Source organism: Calypte anna, chromosome 1 (genome assembly GCF_003957555.1).
Source record: "Calypte anna isolate BGI_N300 chromosome 1, bCalAnn1_v1.p, whole genome shotgun sequence".
In the NCBI taxonomy this organism is placed as follows: Eukaryota; Metazoa; Chordata; class Aves; order Apodiformes; family Trochilidae; genus Calypte; species Calypte anna.
Genome location: NC_044244.1, coordinates 2,137,309 through 2,157,343, shown reverse-complemented (window position 1 = coordinate 2,157,343; position 20,035 = coordinate 2,137,309). Strand labels below are relative to the sequence as shown.

The window sequence follows — 20,035 nt, the reverse complement described above, 5'->3', positions numbered from 1 at the left end:
AGGGACCTGGGAGTCTGGATTGCCAGGAAGCTGAAGAGGAGCCAGCAGTGTGCCCAGGTGGCCAAGAAGGCCAATGGCATCCTGGGCTGGCTCAGGAACAGCGTGGCCAGCAGGTCCAGGGAAGGGATTCTGCCCCTGTGCTCAGCTCTGGGGAGGCCACAGCTTGAGTCCTGTGTCCAGTTCTGGGCCCCTCAGCTCAGGAAGGAGATTGAGGTGCTGGAGCAGGTCCAAAGGAGGCAACTGGGCTGGGGAAGGGACTGGAGCACAGATCCTATGAGGAGAGGCTGAGGGAGCTGGGGGTGTTGAGGCTGGAGAAGAGGAGGCTCAGGGGAGACCTCATCACTCTCTCCAACTCCCTCAAAGGAGGTTGGAGCCAGGGGGGGGTTGGGCTCTTTTCCCAGGCAACTCTCAGCAAGACAAGAGGGCAGGGTCTCAAGTTGTGCCAGGGGAGGTTTAGGTTGGAGATTCGAAAGAATTTCTTTCTGGAGAGGGTGATCAGGCATTGGAATGGGCTGCCCAGGGAAGTAGTGGATTCTCCGTGTCTGGAGATATTTCAAAAGAGCCTGGATGTGGCACTGAGTGCCATGGTCTAGCAACCGCAACGGTGGTTCAAGGGTTGGAGTCGATGATCTCTGAGGTCCCTTCCAACCCAGCCAATTCTATGATTCTATGATTCTATGATATTTGGAGGAATTTCTTCCCTGAAAGGGTTGTCAGGCCCTGGCCCAGGCTGCCCAGGGTGGAGCCCTCATCCCTGGAGATGTTTAAAAGATGCTGAGGGCCATGGGTTAGTGGTGGCCTTGGCAGTGCTGGGTTAATGGTTGGACTTGAGCTTGTAGATTTTTTCCAAGCCAAATCATTCTATGATTTTACAGTCATTTTAGAGCTGCCCAGCCAGCCAAATTGTCCTTGTCCTGTTATGTTCTGAGAACAACCACACCAGAGCTAAACTTCTCTTTCAGCACTGCCACATCAGCCAGGCTGCTTGGGTAAAAAGTATATAATACCAATTATATAAAAAATAAAATAATAACAGCACACAAATGTATTAAGCACCAGAGATTGAGGAATAGCTTTAGCACTGCCATGCAACCATTATCTCCCACATTGCAGTAGACCATGAACAGCATTAACTCCAGATCTTCTGTAACACAAAAGCAAAGACTGAACCAGTGTAACAGCAAAAAAATAATAAAAAAAAAGTCACTGAGAACAATTATAGCCAAAGTCTTAATACTTTCTGCCCAAGCAGAATTAACTCCAGTGGAAATTATTATAATTAGCAAATTCTAGACACAGTTGCTGGGGCTCTGCTAACACATCAGAGCCTGTGTTTTCACATGGGCTAATATTAAATCATTGATTTTAACAGGAATAAAGATCAACAGATCTACTGATGCACTTTTTACATATACTGCCCACATGGTCTGGAAGCACACTTCCAGCTGCCTTAATAATAATTAAAAATTTCATCTTCTTTTAATTGAAATCTAGGAGTCCCACTATCATTTTCCCTTATGGTGCCCTAATAAATCACAAAGGTTTTCATCCCCAGTAACAACCCATACCCTAGAAAACTGCATGAGAGGAGAGCAAGATGAGATAAAGGGCAGCATCAGACTCTCAGAGAGCATAACACAAAAATATAACTGAGACTTCCAGCTGGTGAGCAATCAGCTGAGACATTCATTTGTCATACTGAGGAAAAACAGTGCCACATCATTTAATCTTCTTGTTTTACTGTTAAAACTGAAGATACCAGGAAACATCTGCCAGCAGCAAGAGCCTCTAAACACCAGAGATAGAAACCTTAGCATTTAAATAAATTGCAAGTGAGCTCACGAGAACACACAGACTGAGAACTGGACTGCTTTGGAACCCCACTTGAGTTGAGAATCCAATGGTCCTGCTCTTTTTTCATTCCATCAGCAGGAATATTTCTCACTCACCTGTTTGGCATGGTTGACACAATGCAGGTACTGGCTGGCCAGGGCAGAGCAGCTGAGGGTCTCCTGAGGGTGCTGGCGATAACATTGTAGAATTTTGTCCTGCAGATCAGTGCAGATGGGGTGAGACTCATAGCGCCTGGGGCAAGAGAAAAGAACTTCTCAGTTTCCTGCTCAAAAGGATTTCAGGAAGGATGCCAAACATTTTTTTTTTCCCCCCAGTTATTTTTCTTAAAGAAGGAAACCAGTGGAAGTGAAGGAAAACACTTTGGAGTTATGGTGTGTTAAAGAAATGGTGTTTCTAGAGCTTGTTGGGTTCTAAATTGGTAAAACTAGGTGCAAACATCAGTGTGAGCTGCCAAAGTTTGTCTTTTAGGACCTCTTGATCCAGAGGAATTGCTGTTTCTAGAGCTCATTGGGTTCTAAATTTCTAAGACCAAAAGCAAACATCAATGTGAGCTGCCAAAGTTTGTCTTTTAGGACTTCCTGATCCAGAGGAAATGCTGTTTCTAGAGCTTGTTGAGTTCTAAATTTCTAAGACCAAAATAAACATCAGTGTGAGCTGCCAAAGTTTGTCTTTTAGGACCTCTTGATCCAGAGGAAATGCTGTTTCTAGAGCTTGTTGGGTTCTAAATCAGTAATACCACATGCAAATATCAATGTGAGCTGCCAATGTTTGTCTTAGAACCACCAGTGTCCTCCTGATCCAGAGGAAATGGTGTTTCTAGAGCTTGTTGGGTTCTAAATCAGTAAGACCAGATGCAAACATCAATGTGAGCTGCCAAACTTTGTCTTTTGGGACCTCTTGATCCAGAGGAATTGCTGTTTCTAGAGCTCATTGAGTTCTAAATGTCTAAGACCAGATGCAAACATTAATGTGAGCTGCCAAAGTTTGTCTTTTAGGAACAACCAGTGTCCTCCTGATCCAGAGGAAATGCTGTTTCTAGAGCTAGTTGAGTTCTAAATTTCTAAGACCAAAATAAACATCAGTGTGAGCTGCCAAAGTTTGTCTTTTAGGACCTCTTGATCCAGAGGAAATGCTGTTTCTAGAGTTTGTTGGGTTCTAAATCAGTAATACCACATGCAAATATCAATGTGAGCTGCCAATGTTTGTCTTAGAACCACCAGTGTCCTCCTGATCCAGAGGAAATGGTGTTTCTAGAGCTTGTTGGGTTCTAAATCAGTAAGACCATATGCAAACATCAATGTGAGCTGCCAGAGTTTGTCTTTTAGGACCTCTTGATCCAGAGGAATTGCTGTTTCTAGAGCTCGTTGAGTTCTAAATGTCTAAGACCAGATGCAAACATTAATGTGAGCTGCCAAAGTTTGTCTTTTGGGACCACCAGTGTCCTCCTGATCCAAAGGAAATGCTGTTTCTAGAGCTAGTTAGGTTCTAAATTGCTAAGACCAAAACAAACATCAATGTGAGCTGCCAAAGTTTGTCTTTTAGGACCTCTTGATCCAGAGGAAATGCTGTTTCTAGAGCTTGTTGGGTTCTAAATCAGTAATACCACATGCAAATATCAATGTGAGCTGCCAATGTTTGTCTTTTAGGACCACCAGTGTCCTCCTGATCCAAAGGAAATGCTGTTTCTAGAGCTAGTTAGGTTCTAAATTGCCAAGACCAAAACAAACATCAATGTGAGCTGCCAAAGTTTGTCTTTTAGGACCTCTTGGTCCAGAGGAAATGCTGTTTCTAGAGCTTGTTGGGTTCTAAATCAGTAAGACCACATGCAAATATCAATGTGAGCTGCCAATGTTTGTCTTTTAGGACCACAAGTGTCCTCCTGATCCAGAGAAAATCAATCTCCAGCTTCACACGAGCACACCTGAAGATCCCAGCTATGATGAAGCATTTCTGAATTCACCTTCATTACACAACCCCAGAACCCCAGGAAAGTTTTCCTGCTGTGTAACCCTATGGCCACATCATGCCATCTCATCTTGGAATGCCACAGCACCTTGGTATTTATTAAAAACTGCTCCTGAAAAAGAGGAACTCACCCATTGGGCTGATCTCCAGACCATAAAATCCCTGCTACCATCACCTTAATTCTAATCCTGACACCAGATGTGGAATTTTTCAGGAATTTTGTCTCTTTACTCTGTGGATTCATTACTCTCACCATCCTTTTGCCTGATGTGCTACACATAGAGGCTTCTTTAGTCCATCTTGGAAAACCCAGCCAAAAATCTTGTAATTTGCATTAATTTATGAAATGTTATCCACATTGACAGAGCCACAGAATTAAGGTTCCATCTGTTTCCAAAGTCAGGCAGTTGGTGAAATGTTTCAGAGATGAGATGTCCACTGAAATTTAAAGCTACCTGGACTTTTACTTTATAAATGCTTTATAAATACTTCATAATTACTTTATAAACACTGTTTCAGGTCCTCCTTTCTAGAAGAGCCAAACAAATCTCAGTTAAACCACTTATCACACCAAAGAGAAAATATTTCAAGGGCAGAAAAAACCCAAAAAACAAACTACAGATGGAAATTTAGAAAACTATTTACAGTTCACATGCCTTGAAAAGAAGCCTTTTATTTATGTGCATGAACTGTGTATGTAACACATCTTCCCCTCTACCCTGACAGTGGCTGCTCCAGCATCCATTTCAACCCACATTATTTTTAGCTTGGTAAAGTCATAAACCCCCCAAGATTTGTCATCCACAGTATCCTCAGTTTAATATTCTGTTCCTTCTGATTTTGCTGACTGGCCAAGACAGATCCCTGTTTTACCACAGTAAGAAAGTGAAACATGAAGCACAATCCTGTTCCTTTGGGGAATCAAGTTCTTGGCAACCACTCAAGATGTAGTAACAGAAAAAAAAAAAGAAACAGGAATGTTAAGCTGCCTTGATTTTACAGTATATACCAATATAAAACATCCCTCTTACTCTTTTCATTCATTACTGTACATCTGTGAGATGCCTAAAAATGGAATTTAAATGCAGTCCCAGGTGCTTCCAGGCTTTATGATCTAAAGTTCAGACTTCTGTAGGCTCTTACAGAGGAGGATTTTCCCTTAATCCCTGCTCTGCTGATATCAGTAAGCACTTCAAAAGTGTGGCAGGCATCAAAATGTATGACCAGAGACTGCTGCATGCCACCTGCTTATGGGCAAGGTCTGTATGAGGATGGAGTATGAGAAATAAAAACCAGGTAAGGCTCTTTGTAGACCTCAGACTCACAATGGTGATGATTTTGGTTCAGCTAAAAGCAGAGCTCCTTTAAAATGCCTGAAACCCTGGTCTGGATTGATAAAGCAATACAAGAGAGTATGGGTTAACAAAAAATAGGATTTAAAAGTGATTTCATAGAGGCTATTGGGTAAAGGTGAAGAGGTAAAGAAATGGGCAGCTGTACCCTTGCTACATGAATTCTTTAAATGTTTTTAAAGCCATTGCAACAGGGATATTTTAACCCACATTCACAGAATCACAGAGGGTTGGAAGGAACCTCTAAAGATCATTGAGTCCAAACGCCTGCAAGAGCAGGATCACCTCCTCTAGGTCACACAGGAACATTTCCAAGTGGGTTCCTTGGAGACTCCACATTAAGGAGCTTTTCCTGATTGCTTTTCTTCCCTGGGCTGTGCCACCAGTGATCATTCCAAGTCCACATTTTCTTTATTGGAATGTTTCAATGGATTCTTGACATTGCCAACCACACTGGAGCCTCACTCAGACTTGGTGTCTCCTGTCCCACAGTTATTTGTTTTCACACTATGACTTTTCACTGGTCTTTTTCCAGGACTAAATGTCCTTCCAGGCACTTTAGACCTGACACAGGTCACCACCAAGGGCCACCTTCCTCAAGGGAGGGCCAGCAGGACCAGGGCAGGGAGCATCCTGCTGTCCTTGCCCCTGGGGAGGTTACAGCTCAATTCCTGGAGTCAGTTTTGGACTCTTCATGACAAGAAGGACATTGAGGGTCTGGAGCATGTCCAGAGAAGGGCAATGGAGCTGAGGAAGGGTCTGGGAGCACAAAAGTTATGAGGAGTGGCTGAGGGAATGGGGGACATTTATCCTGGAGAAAAGGAGACAGAGGAGAGATCTCACTCCCTACAACTTCCTAAAAGGATGCTGAGGGGAGGGTGGGTGGGTGTCTGCTCCCAGGTAAGCAACAGGACAAAAGGAAATGGCCTCAAGTTGTCCCAGGGGAGGTTTAGATTGGATACTAAGAACAATTTCTTCTCTGAAAGTGTTGTCAGGCCAAGCCCAGGCTGCCCAGGGCAGAGGTGGAGTCCCCATCCCTGGAGGGATTTCAAAGCTGTGGTTCTGAGGGCCATGGTTTAGCAGTGATCTTGGAAGTGCTGGGTTAACAGCTGGACAAGGGTGATATTAAAGGTCTTTTCCAAACAAAACGACTGTGGTTTTCAAGTCCATTTTCTTGGATTAATCCATTGAAGGAGAGCACCATCTCTGTATTGATCTGCTGTGCTTGTTACACCACCCTAATGCACTATTTGGACTTTTGGGAAAAGACTAAATGAGATTACTGGCTCACATTAGATGGCTGGAAACCACGTGCTGCAGGATCTCCCATTTAGGGAAGGAGGTTGCAACATCCATTATGGTAACCCCAGCAAAGGGGTTGGGATTGATTTCTGTTTGGATGACAGGACTCTCAGATGGATGGGCAGGAACAGCCAAGAGCAAGGAAACTCCTCAAAGAGGAAATAAACTAATAGAGAACTTCTCTCATGTTCTTAGAAGGGGAATTTAACAGAATCATTTAAAGGTCTGTGGGGTTTGACTGAAGAAAAAGCTTGTATAAAAAAAAATGGTTGTAAAGTTAAAAGGTTTTAGTGCAAACTCAGTGATTATGTGGAATCTGTAGTAAAAATGTGGAGGTTTGAATACCTGATTGGATAAAACAAGCTGGTTTGGTCCCCATGCTGACCCTGCTTCAAGCAGGAAGTTCATTCCCTTAATTATCCCATATCTTGGGAGAGAAATCTGGATTCTGGGACACGTGGCAAGGAAAGTGTCCCCTTATTCTTTTTTTTTTTAATCACTTGGGAATTTGACAGCTGAACTCAAGGGAAAACACACAAGGTAGCAGTGAAACAGGACTGTCAGGAAGCCAGACAGATCTCAATCCTCATTCCATACAACTCAATAACATCTTTACAGAACCAACAGACATAAAATCTAAAATGCTTTTCTTAGCAAGAAGAACAGCAGCCTGCTCTGCACCAGACACCACCTGGCAATGCTGGTCCCAATGTGTTTTTATTAGGTTTACAATTTCTTGCTCTGCTTTTGCTTTCCCAGCTGCTCCTCCAGCACCTCACACCCCAGCAGAATATTTCCATCCACTGGAAAAAAAAACCTCCAAGGGAACCAAGCACCCACCTTGTCCATCAAGATGATGCAGCACAACCTCAGCAAGGCAATGGGATGAAGACACAAAAGGAGAGGGAGGTTTTTTACTTCTGAAATAATCCATGCTAAAGCATGAAGAGAAAATTTAATGAAGGTAACTTTGTACTCATCCAGCCTCTCTCAAAGAGCATAGCTTATTGTAGTCCCAGGGGTGTTGAGAAAGGAGCCCCTTTATGGCATTCAAACAAAATGTCTACTAAAGAGGAAAATTGAAATCACCAAGCTAAGCTTTGTAAGTTCTGTGATAAAAAAAATGACATTCTGACTGAAGGAATCTGAATCACTGATGAGTTTCCAACTGTGCAGGTATCTGGCATAATCCCCCCAGATCAGGACTTCAGGCAATTGTCATAAAATATGGGGGGAAAAGAGCAAAAAAATACAAAAACCCAGCATGCAAAAAATAAAGAAAGTGCTGTTAGATGGCCAGAAGTATCCAGGGCTTCATTATATTCCTCATTAAAATGCTGACACCTATCAAAAGCATCTGGGTTTATTTGTGTAACCCTTGGTATCTAAAGCTGCCTTTGTGCCACTAAATGGAATAAACCAGAGATGATCCATTGGGTCCACAGCACCACAGAGTCCAACCTGCATCTCTTAAGTCTAAAATCTTGCTTTTTTCTCCAGACCAGCAGCTCAGGACATCCAAATTCCAAACTGGGAAGAGTCCCCAGCATGTGCTGTTCTCCTGGTCACACTTGTGAAGTTTTAACTGCAAAATGAATTTTTTTAACCAAACATCCTACCAATTAGACCCAATGCACCATCACAGGAGACCCTGGGATGATGCCCCAAAGTGTTTTATCTATTTCTGATGTAGGAGAGAAGCAATGCCTTGATCAGAGCCCAAATCAACCAGGTAGCTGGCCAAGAAAAAATAAAAAGGAAGGTGAATTTTTTCCTCTCAATATGCTTACAATGCAGAGAAAGGTAAGAAACAACAAACTGATGGTGCTAAAAAAGGAAACTGAGGCAATCTGCACCCTGGCACCAGGCAGCCCATTGGGTAGAGCAACAGCATAATTGTCTCCAGGTGTTTTATGAGGAACTGAGAGGATTTTTAGAAGGATGTGTGGGAATCAATCAATGAATGTTGGCTGCATCTGGAAGAAATTCCTTCCCAGAAACAGGGAAAATTGGGGTTTGTTTGAGAAGTGGATAACTGAGGGATGGAAGCTGAGATCACAAGTGGTCCAGAGAAAAAGGAAATAGGGAATGGGTAAAAGAAGGGAAGCAGATATGGGACAGAGAGAGATTCAAAAGCAAAGCTGTGTGACTTGCATGGGATAACATTGATGGGAAACAAGTTAAAGGATGAGAGAAAATTATGTGAATCCAGGGGAGGAATTTATTTGCAGGGCTGCTTTCAAAAGACATCATCAGGATAAGACTTCACAGCCAGGGGACAAACAAAAATAATAGTAAAAATCAAAGTTCCAGTAATTGGTAGCATGAGGTGGGATGGACTTAGATGAAGCAGATGGACAAGGAAGGCCACGTTGGAGATGTTTTGCATAAAGAAGTCCAAAGCAGCAACAAGACAGGGGTAGTTTCCTTGATGACACAAAAAGGTGGAGGTGAGGGAAGTATGGTTTGTTTAAGATGATCTCATCCAAAAAGAGCCACTTCCAACAGCATCTCCACTGAGTGAATTTGCTGAACTGTGCTAATAGCACAGAAAACAGATGAAAAAAACTTCATGAAGTTGAAGGAGACCAAGTGCAGGTCCTGCATCTGGGTCAGGGCAATCCCAAGCACCTGGGATGGGCAGTGCCTGGCTTGAGAGCAGCCCTGAGGAAAAGGATTTGGGGGTGCTGGAGGATGAGAAGTTCAACATGAGCCATCAGTGTGAACTTGTAGCCCTGGGCTGCATCAAGAGAAGAGTGGCCAGAAGGTCAAGGGAGGGGATTCTCCCCCTCTACTCCACTCTCAGGAGATCCCACCTGGAGCTCTGTGTCCAGTTCTGGATCCCCTATTCCAAGAAAGACATGGATGTGGTGGAAGGTGTCCAGAGAAGGGCCAGGAGGGTGCTCAGAGGGCTGTGGAGCAGCTCTGCTGTGAGGACAGAGTGAGGGAGTTGGGGTTATTCAGTCTGGAGAGGAGAAAGCTCCAAGGAACCTTCTGAAAAATTATGAAGAAATGGTTTCTTTTAATAATGGTTATTTTAATGGTTATTTTCATGTCCATGTCAGTGGCTGCAGAGAACCTGTGAATCTCTCTGTAGATGATGAACAAGCACTAAGTTAAAAACTTGTTACCAGAAGTTGGGGTTATTCAGTCTGGAGAGGAGAAGGCTCCAAGGAAACCTCATTGTGGCCTTCCAGGATCTTGAAGGGGCTACAGGAAAGGTGGGGAGGGACTTTTTAGGATGTCAGGGAGTGATAGGAGCAGGGGGAATGGATTCAAAGTAGAGGAGGGAAGATTGAGATTGGAAGTTAGGAAGAAGTTCTTTACCATGGGGGTGGTGAGAGACTGGAAGAGGTTGCTCAGAGAGGTGGTGGAAGCCCCATCCCTGGAAGTTTTTAAGGTTGGATGGGGCTTGGAGCACCCTGGGCTGGTGGGAGGTGTCCCTGGCCATGCAGGGGGTTGGAACTGGATGATCTTAAAGGTCCCTTCCAACCCTGAAAATTCTATGATTCTAAAACAGAAAGCAGGGGGAAAAGACAAAAAGGCATATGGTAATGAATATCCTTACTGGTGCACCATTATTTTAGTCTTTAAATTAATTTACTCTTGATATTAAATTCTTTTTTATAACGATCTTCACACATGAGGTAGGCGATGACTCGAAAGCACATTGTGGAACATGCAAAGCACAAACCAAATGGTTATGGCCTTCTAAAATTCAGTTGGAAGTAAAAGCCCAGATCTGATTTCTAAATATCTACAACTGATGTTATGAAGCAGCTCATAATCAAACTGCCCACACAGAGCCCTCAAAATTACGGCGTGGGAGGTGCTGCCAGCAAAAGATCAAATACTGCAGAGTTGATTCTTGCTTATATTTACACTTCACTCCATGGTGTGACTTTTCCAAAAAGCTGTAAAAGAAAGAATTTGTTCAACACATCTATGATGAAATGGTGGAAGAAAACCAGCAGTTACAGCTCTGCAATCAAGAATGCTAAATCTGGAGAGCAATGCTAAATAAATGATTTACAACAGGAGTCTGAGGAGAAGGACGTGGGGGTGATGGTAGACCTGAAGTTTGACATGAGCTGTCAGTGTGTTCCTGTAGCCCAGAAAACCTGGGCTGCATCAAAAGAACCAGAGACAGAAAGGCAAGGGAGGGGATTCTCCCCCTCTGCTCTGCTCTGCTGAGACCCCACCTGGGGTAATTGCAGATGAATTTCAACAAAACACCAAAATCCTAAAATCAGGATTAACCTCCTTACCATCCCGATGTCCTCTGTAGGCTTAGTTCAGAATCCCAGATAATTCCCTCAGTTTGTTTTTCTTTTTTTTTTTTTCTTTCTGGGGCTGCTCTTCCAGTTTATCATCTCTGTCCATGCCTTGCAGCTACAGTTTCACCTTCACATAAAAAGTTCTCCCCTGCTATAAGGACATGTCCCCTAATTTGTTCAAGTTTTCCTGAACATCTCTGTTATGTGTTCAAAGAATACAGGTCAGGAGGAAAAAGGATTGAGGACAGCCCTGAAGAGAAGGGCTTGGGGGTGGGGATGGAGCAGAAGCTCAAGGTGAGCCCTCAGTGTGTGCTTACAGCCCAGAAACCAAGCAGGTCCTGGGCTGCATCAAAAGCAGCAGAGACAGAAAGTCAAGGGAGGGGATTCTCCCCCTCTCCTCTGCTCTGCTGAGATCCCACCTGGAGCTCTGTGTCCAGTTGTGGAGTCCCCAACATCAGAAGGACACAGAGCTCCTGGAAGGTGTCCAGAGCAGAGCCACTCAAATGCTCAGAGGGCTGAGCACCTCCCTGGGAAGCCAGGCTGAGGGCTTGGGGTTGTTCAGCCTGGAGAAGAGGAGGCTCCCAGGTGAGCTTAGAGCAACCTTCCAATATCTGAAGGGGCTCCAAGAAAGCTGGGGGAGGGCTTTGGACACGGGGGGGTAGGGAGAGGAGAAGGGAAATGGGTTAAAACTTGGAGAGAAAGGGGAGATTGAGGTTGGAGATGGGGAGGAAATTCTTGAATTTGAGGGTGGGGAGAGCCTGGCCCAGGTTGTCCAAGGAAGCTGTGGCTGCCCCATCCCTGGCAGTGTCTCAGGTCAGGTTGGATGGGGCTTGGAGCACCCTGGGCTGGTGGGAGGTGTCCCTGCCCATGCAAGGAGTTTGGACTGGATGAGCTTTGAGGTCCCTTCCAACCCAAACCATCCTATGAAGTCAGGATACAACTTACTCTGCCTGTTGATACCTGTAGCTCCTGTGCTACCAGAGATCAAGTCCAGTGCTAATACTTCCTGACTGATTTTTAGATCTCTGCCTAAAATCCCAGCACTGATCAAAACACAGGCACCCTCCTTAAAAGCAAATAATTTATTTTAAATATTCGAACCTTTCCAATAGAGGGACAGAGATCAGAAGTGGAGGAAAGAGACATTCCAGCATATTCACACTGGTTGAAAATAGACATTTAATTATGTCTAGAAACTACTAAATCAAGGTCAATCTGTTGGCAAAAAACTGGTTTAAGAACAAAGACTGCAGATAGTACTACTGAACTACTGATGCTTTTTATTCACCTCAGGAATGTTTCCTACCTGGTAAAACACCAGATATGTTGGTAGGACCCAGTCCAACTTTTAGAACAAGCAAAGTGAAAAGCATTTTTTAAACTGCAACAACTTATTTATTGCATACTGGGAGGGAAAGAGCATCTCTAAGATTAACAGAGAATTTACGGTCTCAAATCTGGCAAAGCAGATAAATAGGAGGAGAACTTCAAGAATTGAATAATAATCCCACATTTGCATGTGCAAACTTCTGTTGTTATTCTCAAACATGTTGTTGGGCTGGGACTCACAACAGGAAGAAATGAGATGGAGCATCAGGAAAGGTTTCCTGGTTGGGAATCCTAATGAGAACGATGAACGGGTTGCCAAGGTAAGGCTAAAGACATTAAACTGGGACCAGATCTCCTCAGCCTAGAGAAAGACAATTTCACATCTTCCCAAGACAACTGAGGCTGCACCTTGAATTCTGAGATCAGTTCTGGGCTCTTTATGACAAGAAAAACATTGAGGGGCTGGAGCTTTTCCAGAAAAGGGGAATGGAGGTGGGGAAGGGGCTGGAAAACAAAGCTTATGAGGAGGGGTTGAGTAAAATGGGAATGTGGAGTCTGGAATCTCTCTACAGCTCCTTGAAAGGAGGCTGGAGCCAGGTGGGAATCTGTCTCTTCTCCCAAGGAAAAAGTGATGGGACAAGAGGAGGAAATGGCCTCCAATTGTCCCAGGAGAGTTTAGATTGGATATTAGGAACAATTCCTTCCCTGAAAGGGTTGTCAGGCCCTGGCCCAGGCTGCCCAGGGCAGAATCCCCATCCCTGGAGGGATTTCAAAGCTGTGGTGCTGAGGGATTTGGGTTAGTGCTGGGTTAATGGGAAGATCTGACAGTCTTGAGGGTCTTTAACATGATTCTAAGAGAGCATGAGACTGATCTGTAAAGGCATTAAATGGCATAAAGGACAGAGGCAGGTAGTGAGGTTTTCTAGCAGCAGATCTACAAGGAAAAAACACTACAAGCCTTTTCCAAACCCCACATAATGAAGAGCTGGTACTCACTGCTAGTTATTATGAGCACATTTGGGTTCAAAAGATAATTATACAGGAAGAGAAGAGAAACCCATCATGAAATTATAAGTGAAAATACAGTGTTCAACTCAGGAAAGCCTCACTCCCCTATTGGAAGGTAAAATGCTATCACTACACACTTCCCCTATTTTTACATATTTTCCCCTATTTTCCTTAAATACCCAGCTCCAGGCATTCCCCAGCAAGCTACAAAGACCTCTGGATGTGACTTACTGTGACTGCTTTACTCCCCACAGCTTGATGAGAAACCTCAAACGAATACAAGACTCCCATCAACCCCAAAAGACAAAATTAGATCCAATATGTTTATTTGAATGGATATTAATTAGTAGTAACTACAGTCCCTAATCAGGACAGGAAAAGGGAAGGGAAGGGAAGGGAAGGGAAGGGAAGGGAAGGGAAGGGAAGGGAAGGGAAGGGAAGGGAAGGGAAGGGAAGGGAAGGGAAGGGAAGGGAAGGGAAGGGAAGGGAAGGGAAGGGAAGGGAAGGGAAGGGAAGGAAAGGAAAGGAAAGGAAAGGAAAGGAAAGGAAAGGAAAGGAAAGGAAAGGAAAGGAAAGGAAAGGAAAGGAAAGGAAAGGAAAGGAAAGGAAAGGAAAGGAAAGGAAAGGAAAGGAAAGGAAAGGAAAGGAAAGGAAAGGAAAGGAAAGGAAAGGAAAGGAAAGGAAAGGAGGAAATCTGGAAGGAGGAGTTTTATCTACATGAGGTATCTTGTACACATTTAACACACCTATTTGCTATATATGCCATAGAAAAAGCTTCTTGGTCTTGGACTGATCAAAACCAGTTCCTAACTTTGGCAACTTAAGAGATGAAGAAGCATTATCTGGTTATTTGCTTTCTGTTTATGAGCAGAGAAGTCAGAGGTCACCACAGAAACCAAACTGTGCAGTGCCTTTTCTAACTAATAGGACTTCTTAGGGGATTTTTTTAGGTGGTTTAAGGTTTGGCAAGCAGCAAGGGAATCAATACTCCTTTCAAATCTAGCTGGAGCTCATGGTAAGGTAGATTCAGTTTTTGGGAAATGTAATTGATGCTCTGACTGACACTTCTAGAAGAGACTGATGCCAGTGGTTTGCAACCACTGCTGTTCCAGAACTATTTGAATATCTTAAATATCATTACCTCCTATGTAAAAATACAGTAGAAAATTTCTAATTTTTACAAGAAAAAGTAATTTTTGTGACAGCTTGAAACCTGTTTCTATATGAAGGTGGCAAAAAAAAATTTTATCCACTTCTATTGATATTTTAGCCATTTTATTCCTATCCCTATGCTACCTTTTCCACAGTAATGTTACAACACAGTAACACTCACAACATTACAGTGATGTTACAATCCTGACAGACCTAAACAAAGACCAAAAAACCCCAAATGAGCAGCAGAAAGCAAGCAGACAGCAGCACATCATGGTGTACATTTATTACTGCCCCTTATTTCCCACGAGCTACACAGCTCACTTCAGACTCTGGTAAACTCACAAGTAACATGATCAACCCAGAACTGTGCTAATAAAATCTTCACAGCACCTCACACTACAAAAAAACATCTTTTCCTGGTTTATTTAGTGCCATAAAATGCTTTCTAATAAGGAGATATGTTTGTCATCCATAGCAAAGGTCAACTACTACCCTCAATGAGAAGCACCACAAGACACTAACTCCTGGCACATTATTATCCAAATATTACTCTCTGGAGCAATATATGTTTAACTATTTTTTTTCAGCCATAAGAGGTCAAAAAAACCTGTTAGTGACCACAAAAAAAAAAAAAAAAAAAGAGATTTTAGGAGCAGAAAAAGCTGCAGTTAAGCACTTGGAGCACTGGTGCTCCCATGGGTGATGAGGACTTGAGGGAACTGAAGGAAGATAGAAGGAAAAAAAAAGCCCATTTTTTATTTGGGCATGAAGTTATTTAACAAAAAAGGCTTTGATTCACTCTGATAAACTACAAAGGCTCCATGCACTTCCTCCAGGCCATGCAATGGGCTGTGCTGAGCCACTCTTTTCCTAAAATATAATCACTTGAGCTGCAACAAATAATAATGAGTGAGCAAACATGCATAATCACCCTGCAAACATGCTGATAATAAGTGGGTACTGGACCTTGCCACAATAGATCTTTGTTTTAATGTGCTTGTACAATGTATTACAGGAATATTAAAACATAATGCCCTCAGCATCCCTTTAGCATGCTGGTAGGTAAGCTGCACCTCTCACCATCAACAAATCATGAACTGAGATTAGAGAGGAGTTGTAAAGCACAACACCCATGTTTTCTCATTATTTTTAAACTATTTTCCCCTTCTTTATATTTCACTGCCTATTGGTGGACCTTTCCCTGAGACCACTACTGCTGGAAAGCAGCTTAGCACCAGAAGGAGAGGGTATTGCAGGGCAACATCACTGCCAACTCCAAATGATCTTTCAAAGGTTCCTCCTTATGCATTTGGCAGCAATAATTAGACACTGAGTTATTTAATGGAACTTCATTCATTTCCAAGACAGTGTTTCTGATGCAGCTACTTAGCACAGAAGTAAAATGACAGTAAAGAAGTAAAAACTTACAGGAAAGAATTAAATTACAGTAAAGAAAATCAGCTCTGTCCTGGCCCAAACCAGGACATAACCTTATCACACATAATTTTTGAAATTGCTTTTGTGTTTTGGGTTTTTTTGTTCATTTTTTTTTTTCCCCAAGGCCTTCAGCTACTTTGGTAGGGGAATGCTGTTTTTAGTTCAAGTATTTCAAGTTTGATAAACTTTAGAACAACCACTGGAGTTTTTCCTGGTGAGGTCATGCCCCTTGATTTCAGCTGGTTCTTGTTGAAGTTTTACTGCTAATTGCTGCTCACTGAAGAATTCCACTTCTGCTGCTGCACATCTCATTAGAAAGGATGGTACCAGGCTAAGAGAAAGAAAATTCTTCTTCTTGCCAGTTACAGCTGAAAACTGATGATCTTTGCCACCAAGCTGAGCTGTTTGGGTTGGTTTAAGGGGTTTTAGTGTGACACGGTACCAAACAACCCTTACAGCAGAACAGAAATAATTTAGGACAAAACACCTCAGTGATGGAAATTAAATGAGAAAACAGCAATTTTTTTTCCAAAAAAAATTCCTCCTCCTAATATCACTTCTACAAGTGGGTAGAATCTAAATGACCTCTCTCATTTAATGATAAAAACAACAAAGGTCTCCTTCAGGGGTACTGCTTGTAGAAAGCAGGAGGATTTGATGGTGCTCATCCCACTTGGTGGGGAAGGTGAGGCCACTTTAAAGCTAACGTGGAAGTGAGGGCAAGCACCCTACCAAAGCTACAGAGAGCTGAGAGAGACAATCAGGCACATAATTATAGTTACTTATTGTTTGGTCTACTTAGGGCTCTATTTTATTACACTCCTACCAGCAGAGCTGTTTGATGTGCTGCCTTTTTCATGCAGCAACTTTTTCATAAATCAAAGCAAAAGCAATAGTAGGCAGTTTCTCCTGCTGCCTGTTTGAGGATAAAAGTTAACACTGAACTCTGGTTGTTATCAATCTTCATAAATGTGTCCATTATACAGCAAGCCTGTTCCATATTACACTGAGTTTGTTACTAATGCATGCAGAGGAGCAACCCAGTGGCTTAATGGATCCCCTAAATGGCCTGAAACTGGGACTTGTGTTAAGTGGTAAGGAAAGTTTTAAAGAAATAACTGCTTTTGGCATTTCTTTCAATATCCAGTAAAATAATTTACAGCAGGTCTAGCTCAAGATATGGATATTGTACTACAACAGGAGTTGTCACACACAAAATAGAGATGTCAGGTTCACAGATTCAGAGCATTCCAGCAGTATCTCCAACAGAGATCTATGTGGCCAGGGATATTTTATATTCATAAAATGTTTTGGGATGGAAGGGACCCTTAAAGGTCATCTCATCCATCCTACCTACAGTGAGCAGGGGCATCTTCAGCTAGATGAGGTTGCAGAGAGCACTGTCCAGCCTGACCTGGAATGTTCCCAGGGATGGGGCATCCATCACCTCTCTGGGCAACCTGTGCCAGTGTTTCACCACTCTCATAAAAAAAAATAAAGTTCTTTCTTATATCTTGTCTAAATCTACCCATTTTTAGTTTAAAACCATTACCCCTTGTTCTATCTCCACAATCCCTACTAAAAGGTCTGTCCTCAAACACAGAACTCAAATGAACTTTGCTCAGCAGCACACACATTGTCTCAAGGAGAAGTGGTCATGTTTGATCTCTGTTATCTTGGATCTCACCTGAAAGCAATCAGTTTGCAGTGCACATCCACAACAAGAGGCTCCACACTGGTGGAGCTTTGACCTTCACACATCCATACTGCAAGGATCCAAAAGAATTTTATATGCCTGAACCTGAGGTGGAGCAGGTACCGAGGAACTTGAAGACAAGTTCAGTCCCATAAAGTGTCATGAAACACAAGAGTGGAGTAACAAGTAACAAGTAACAAGTCTCCAGATTTTAAATAAAGGGAATTTGGGATAGAGCCATTACATAGATTAGATGGATCCTTAATCAATTCTCTTGAAAAAACAACCTAAGACTCTTTTGTGGCTAGCCCAGAAAAATATCTGCTATTTCTCTTCCTAAACCAGCCCAAAACACAGAGCAAAGAAGAACTGGTGAACTGGATTCATTTGACACTGGATTTATCTCAGAAGAATTTGTTTTTAAAATCTACACTGACAGCACTGACTGCATCTTTTATTGATAGGGTTGTGGCTTTTTTTTTTTTTTTTTTTGGGTTTTTTTGGCCAAACTACTGTGTGTTCAGTCATGGCAAAGGGAGAAGAATATATGAAAGAAGGAAAGGGAGTGCATTTCATCAGAGCAAGATTTCACTACCAGTAAAGCAGTGCAGACAGACAGTCTATTACCCCCAGATCCATAAAGCCTGTCTGACAAAACCTTTCCATCCTGATCCTCTCCTGCTTCCAGTAATGCACAGGGCACGGGGAGGCACTTCCTATGGAATATTATCCCTCTTAACCAAGCCTTGACAGGGAAGTCCATCTTTCTACACTTTATGGCCAGATACACAGCACTCCAGTGGTCTTCTGAATGCTACCCAGATCAGCTTTATCTGTTCCATTCCCTTCCTTTCCCCAGGCTCAAATGGGAGCTTGAAATGTTCCAGGATGCTGCTTTGATTTTACGCTGAGAGTGGAAAGGCAGAGGAGAGGGGGAGAGAGCATCTTTATGATTATTTCCTTTTAAACATTGACAACTTTTCCAATTTCAGTTATAGATCCTCTATAAAGCCACAAAGCACTTGGACTGACAAACCCCATCAACATTTAACTGCTCCATAAACAGTAATAGGGAAAAAAAAACCCCATTCTCCTACTGAACAGCTTTGTGTTGTTTTATGTTCTTTGAGGGTTAGAGGTGTTTCTGCTTTTCAGGCTTCTAAGTCTCCAGCATGGAACATTAATATTGGGTCACATCTATACCAGCTGAAATGTTTTAAAATGCCAACAAAAAATATTTAGGAAATCCCCTCTTCAAACCCAGCAGGCAAATGGTATTTCTTTGCTTAAGAATGAAACTTGTATTCAAGAAAATCTGAAAATGAATTTAACAGGTACTGTAAAAGCCTTTAAAAAGTTGCTTAGGACATTTCATGACCAATACATGTTTTTTGTCCTTTTTTTTTTACTTTCCTCTCACTTTGAAGAGGCAGTGATAACCACTGAGAAGAAAAACAAATCAAAAATCACATTCAGAAAATAATATAGCATTTTTTAACTGAGGACAAATTCTAGAGAAGACAAAGGCATCAAGACAAAAAAAACCTGTAAATGACACATATTAAATATGTCCTGGTTTGGGCCAGGATAAAGGTGATTTTCTGTTTTGTACTTTTACTTTTAGCTAAGTCTCTTGTAAGTAGTTGCACTTGCTGAAATTAACAGCAAGTTTCTCAGACAGTGTGTGTTTCTAGGATTGATAACACTTGATGTTTATAGTTACTGCTAGAGACTGGTGTGCAGAGCCAAGGACACTGCTCAGCTCTGAGGAAAACATTTTACCTTCCAGGAGGATAAAGAGGTCCCACCTGCAGCCCTGCTTTGGGGAGGAACAGACAAGATAGATGCCAGAATTGACCAAACAGAGGATTCCATCCCATATACGTCACACTCAGTATAAATTTGAGGCATCACGAGGGCCGAGCCAGATCTTTTCCGGATTTCTAGATTTCCAGACTTCTGGATTTCCTGATTTTCCTTCCTCCCTTCCTTCTCGGCATCCTGGAAGGATCCCGTCCGTTCGTTTGCCTGTGGTCCTGATCCGTGCCAGCCCATATCTGTGTGTTCCTGCCTCCGGTTCCTGACTGCTGCCGACTCCAGGATTCCAGCCTGGACTTTCCCAGGGCTGCCCTGCAGCCTCGGTGGTGACGTGAGAGTTATTGGGGGAAAGGAGGGAGGAATGTGGTTTCCATTTTCCTGTATATTTGTATATATTTAGTAATTTTTCCTATTTATCATTACTGTTCATTAAAGTTGTGTAGTTTAGTTTCCAACCCATCAGTCTCTCTCCCTTATTCTCTCTCCTTTCTTTATCAAGGAGGAGAGAGATTAATAGAGAGCGTCTGTTACTCGGTTTAATTGCCAGGCCAGTGTTAAACCATGACAAAATAACAGAAAAATATTTTAAGGGAAATAAATGAAAGTGAATTTTCTGCTAGGGGAATAAGACTATTGTGCCAGCCCTGAATCCTCCCAAACCCTTAGCTCCATGGCTAACATGGCCCAGGAACACACTATTAAATATCTAAAGGAAACAAAGCTCATTCCCTACAAGCCATTAGATCTAGAGCCTTCTTATAATTAGGATTTTGAAGTTTATGGATCAGAGCTTCAGCCTCCTATGACATGACAGGCACAACACTGTGCAAAGTGTGTGTACA

At 42.6% G+C, this 20,035-nt stretch overlaps 1 protein-coding gene across 2 annotated transcripts in view; it reads right to left on the bottom strand.

Moving 5' to 3' along the window:
* Positions 1-20,035, bottom strand: part of CHCHD3 (coiled-coil-helix-coiled-coil-helix domain containing 3) — a 194,554-nt gene that overhangs the window by 6,325 nt on the left and 168,194 nt on the right. For both annotated transcript variants that reach the window (XM_008493056.2, XM_030457356.1), the window contains exon 7: positions 1,950-2,085. In XM_008493056.2, coding sequence (XP_008491278.1) covers positions 1,950-2,085 — 136 coding nt within the window. The remainder of the gene's footprint in view (positions 1-1,949; positions 2,086-20,035) is intronic.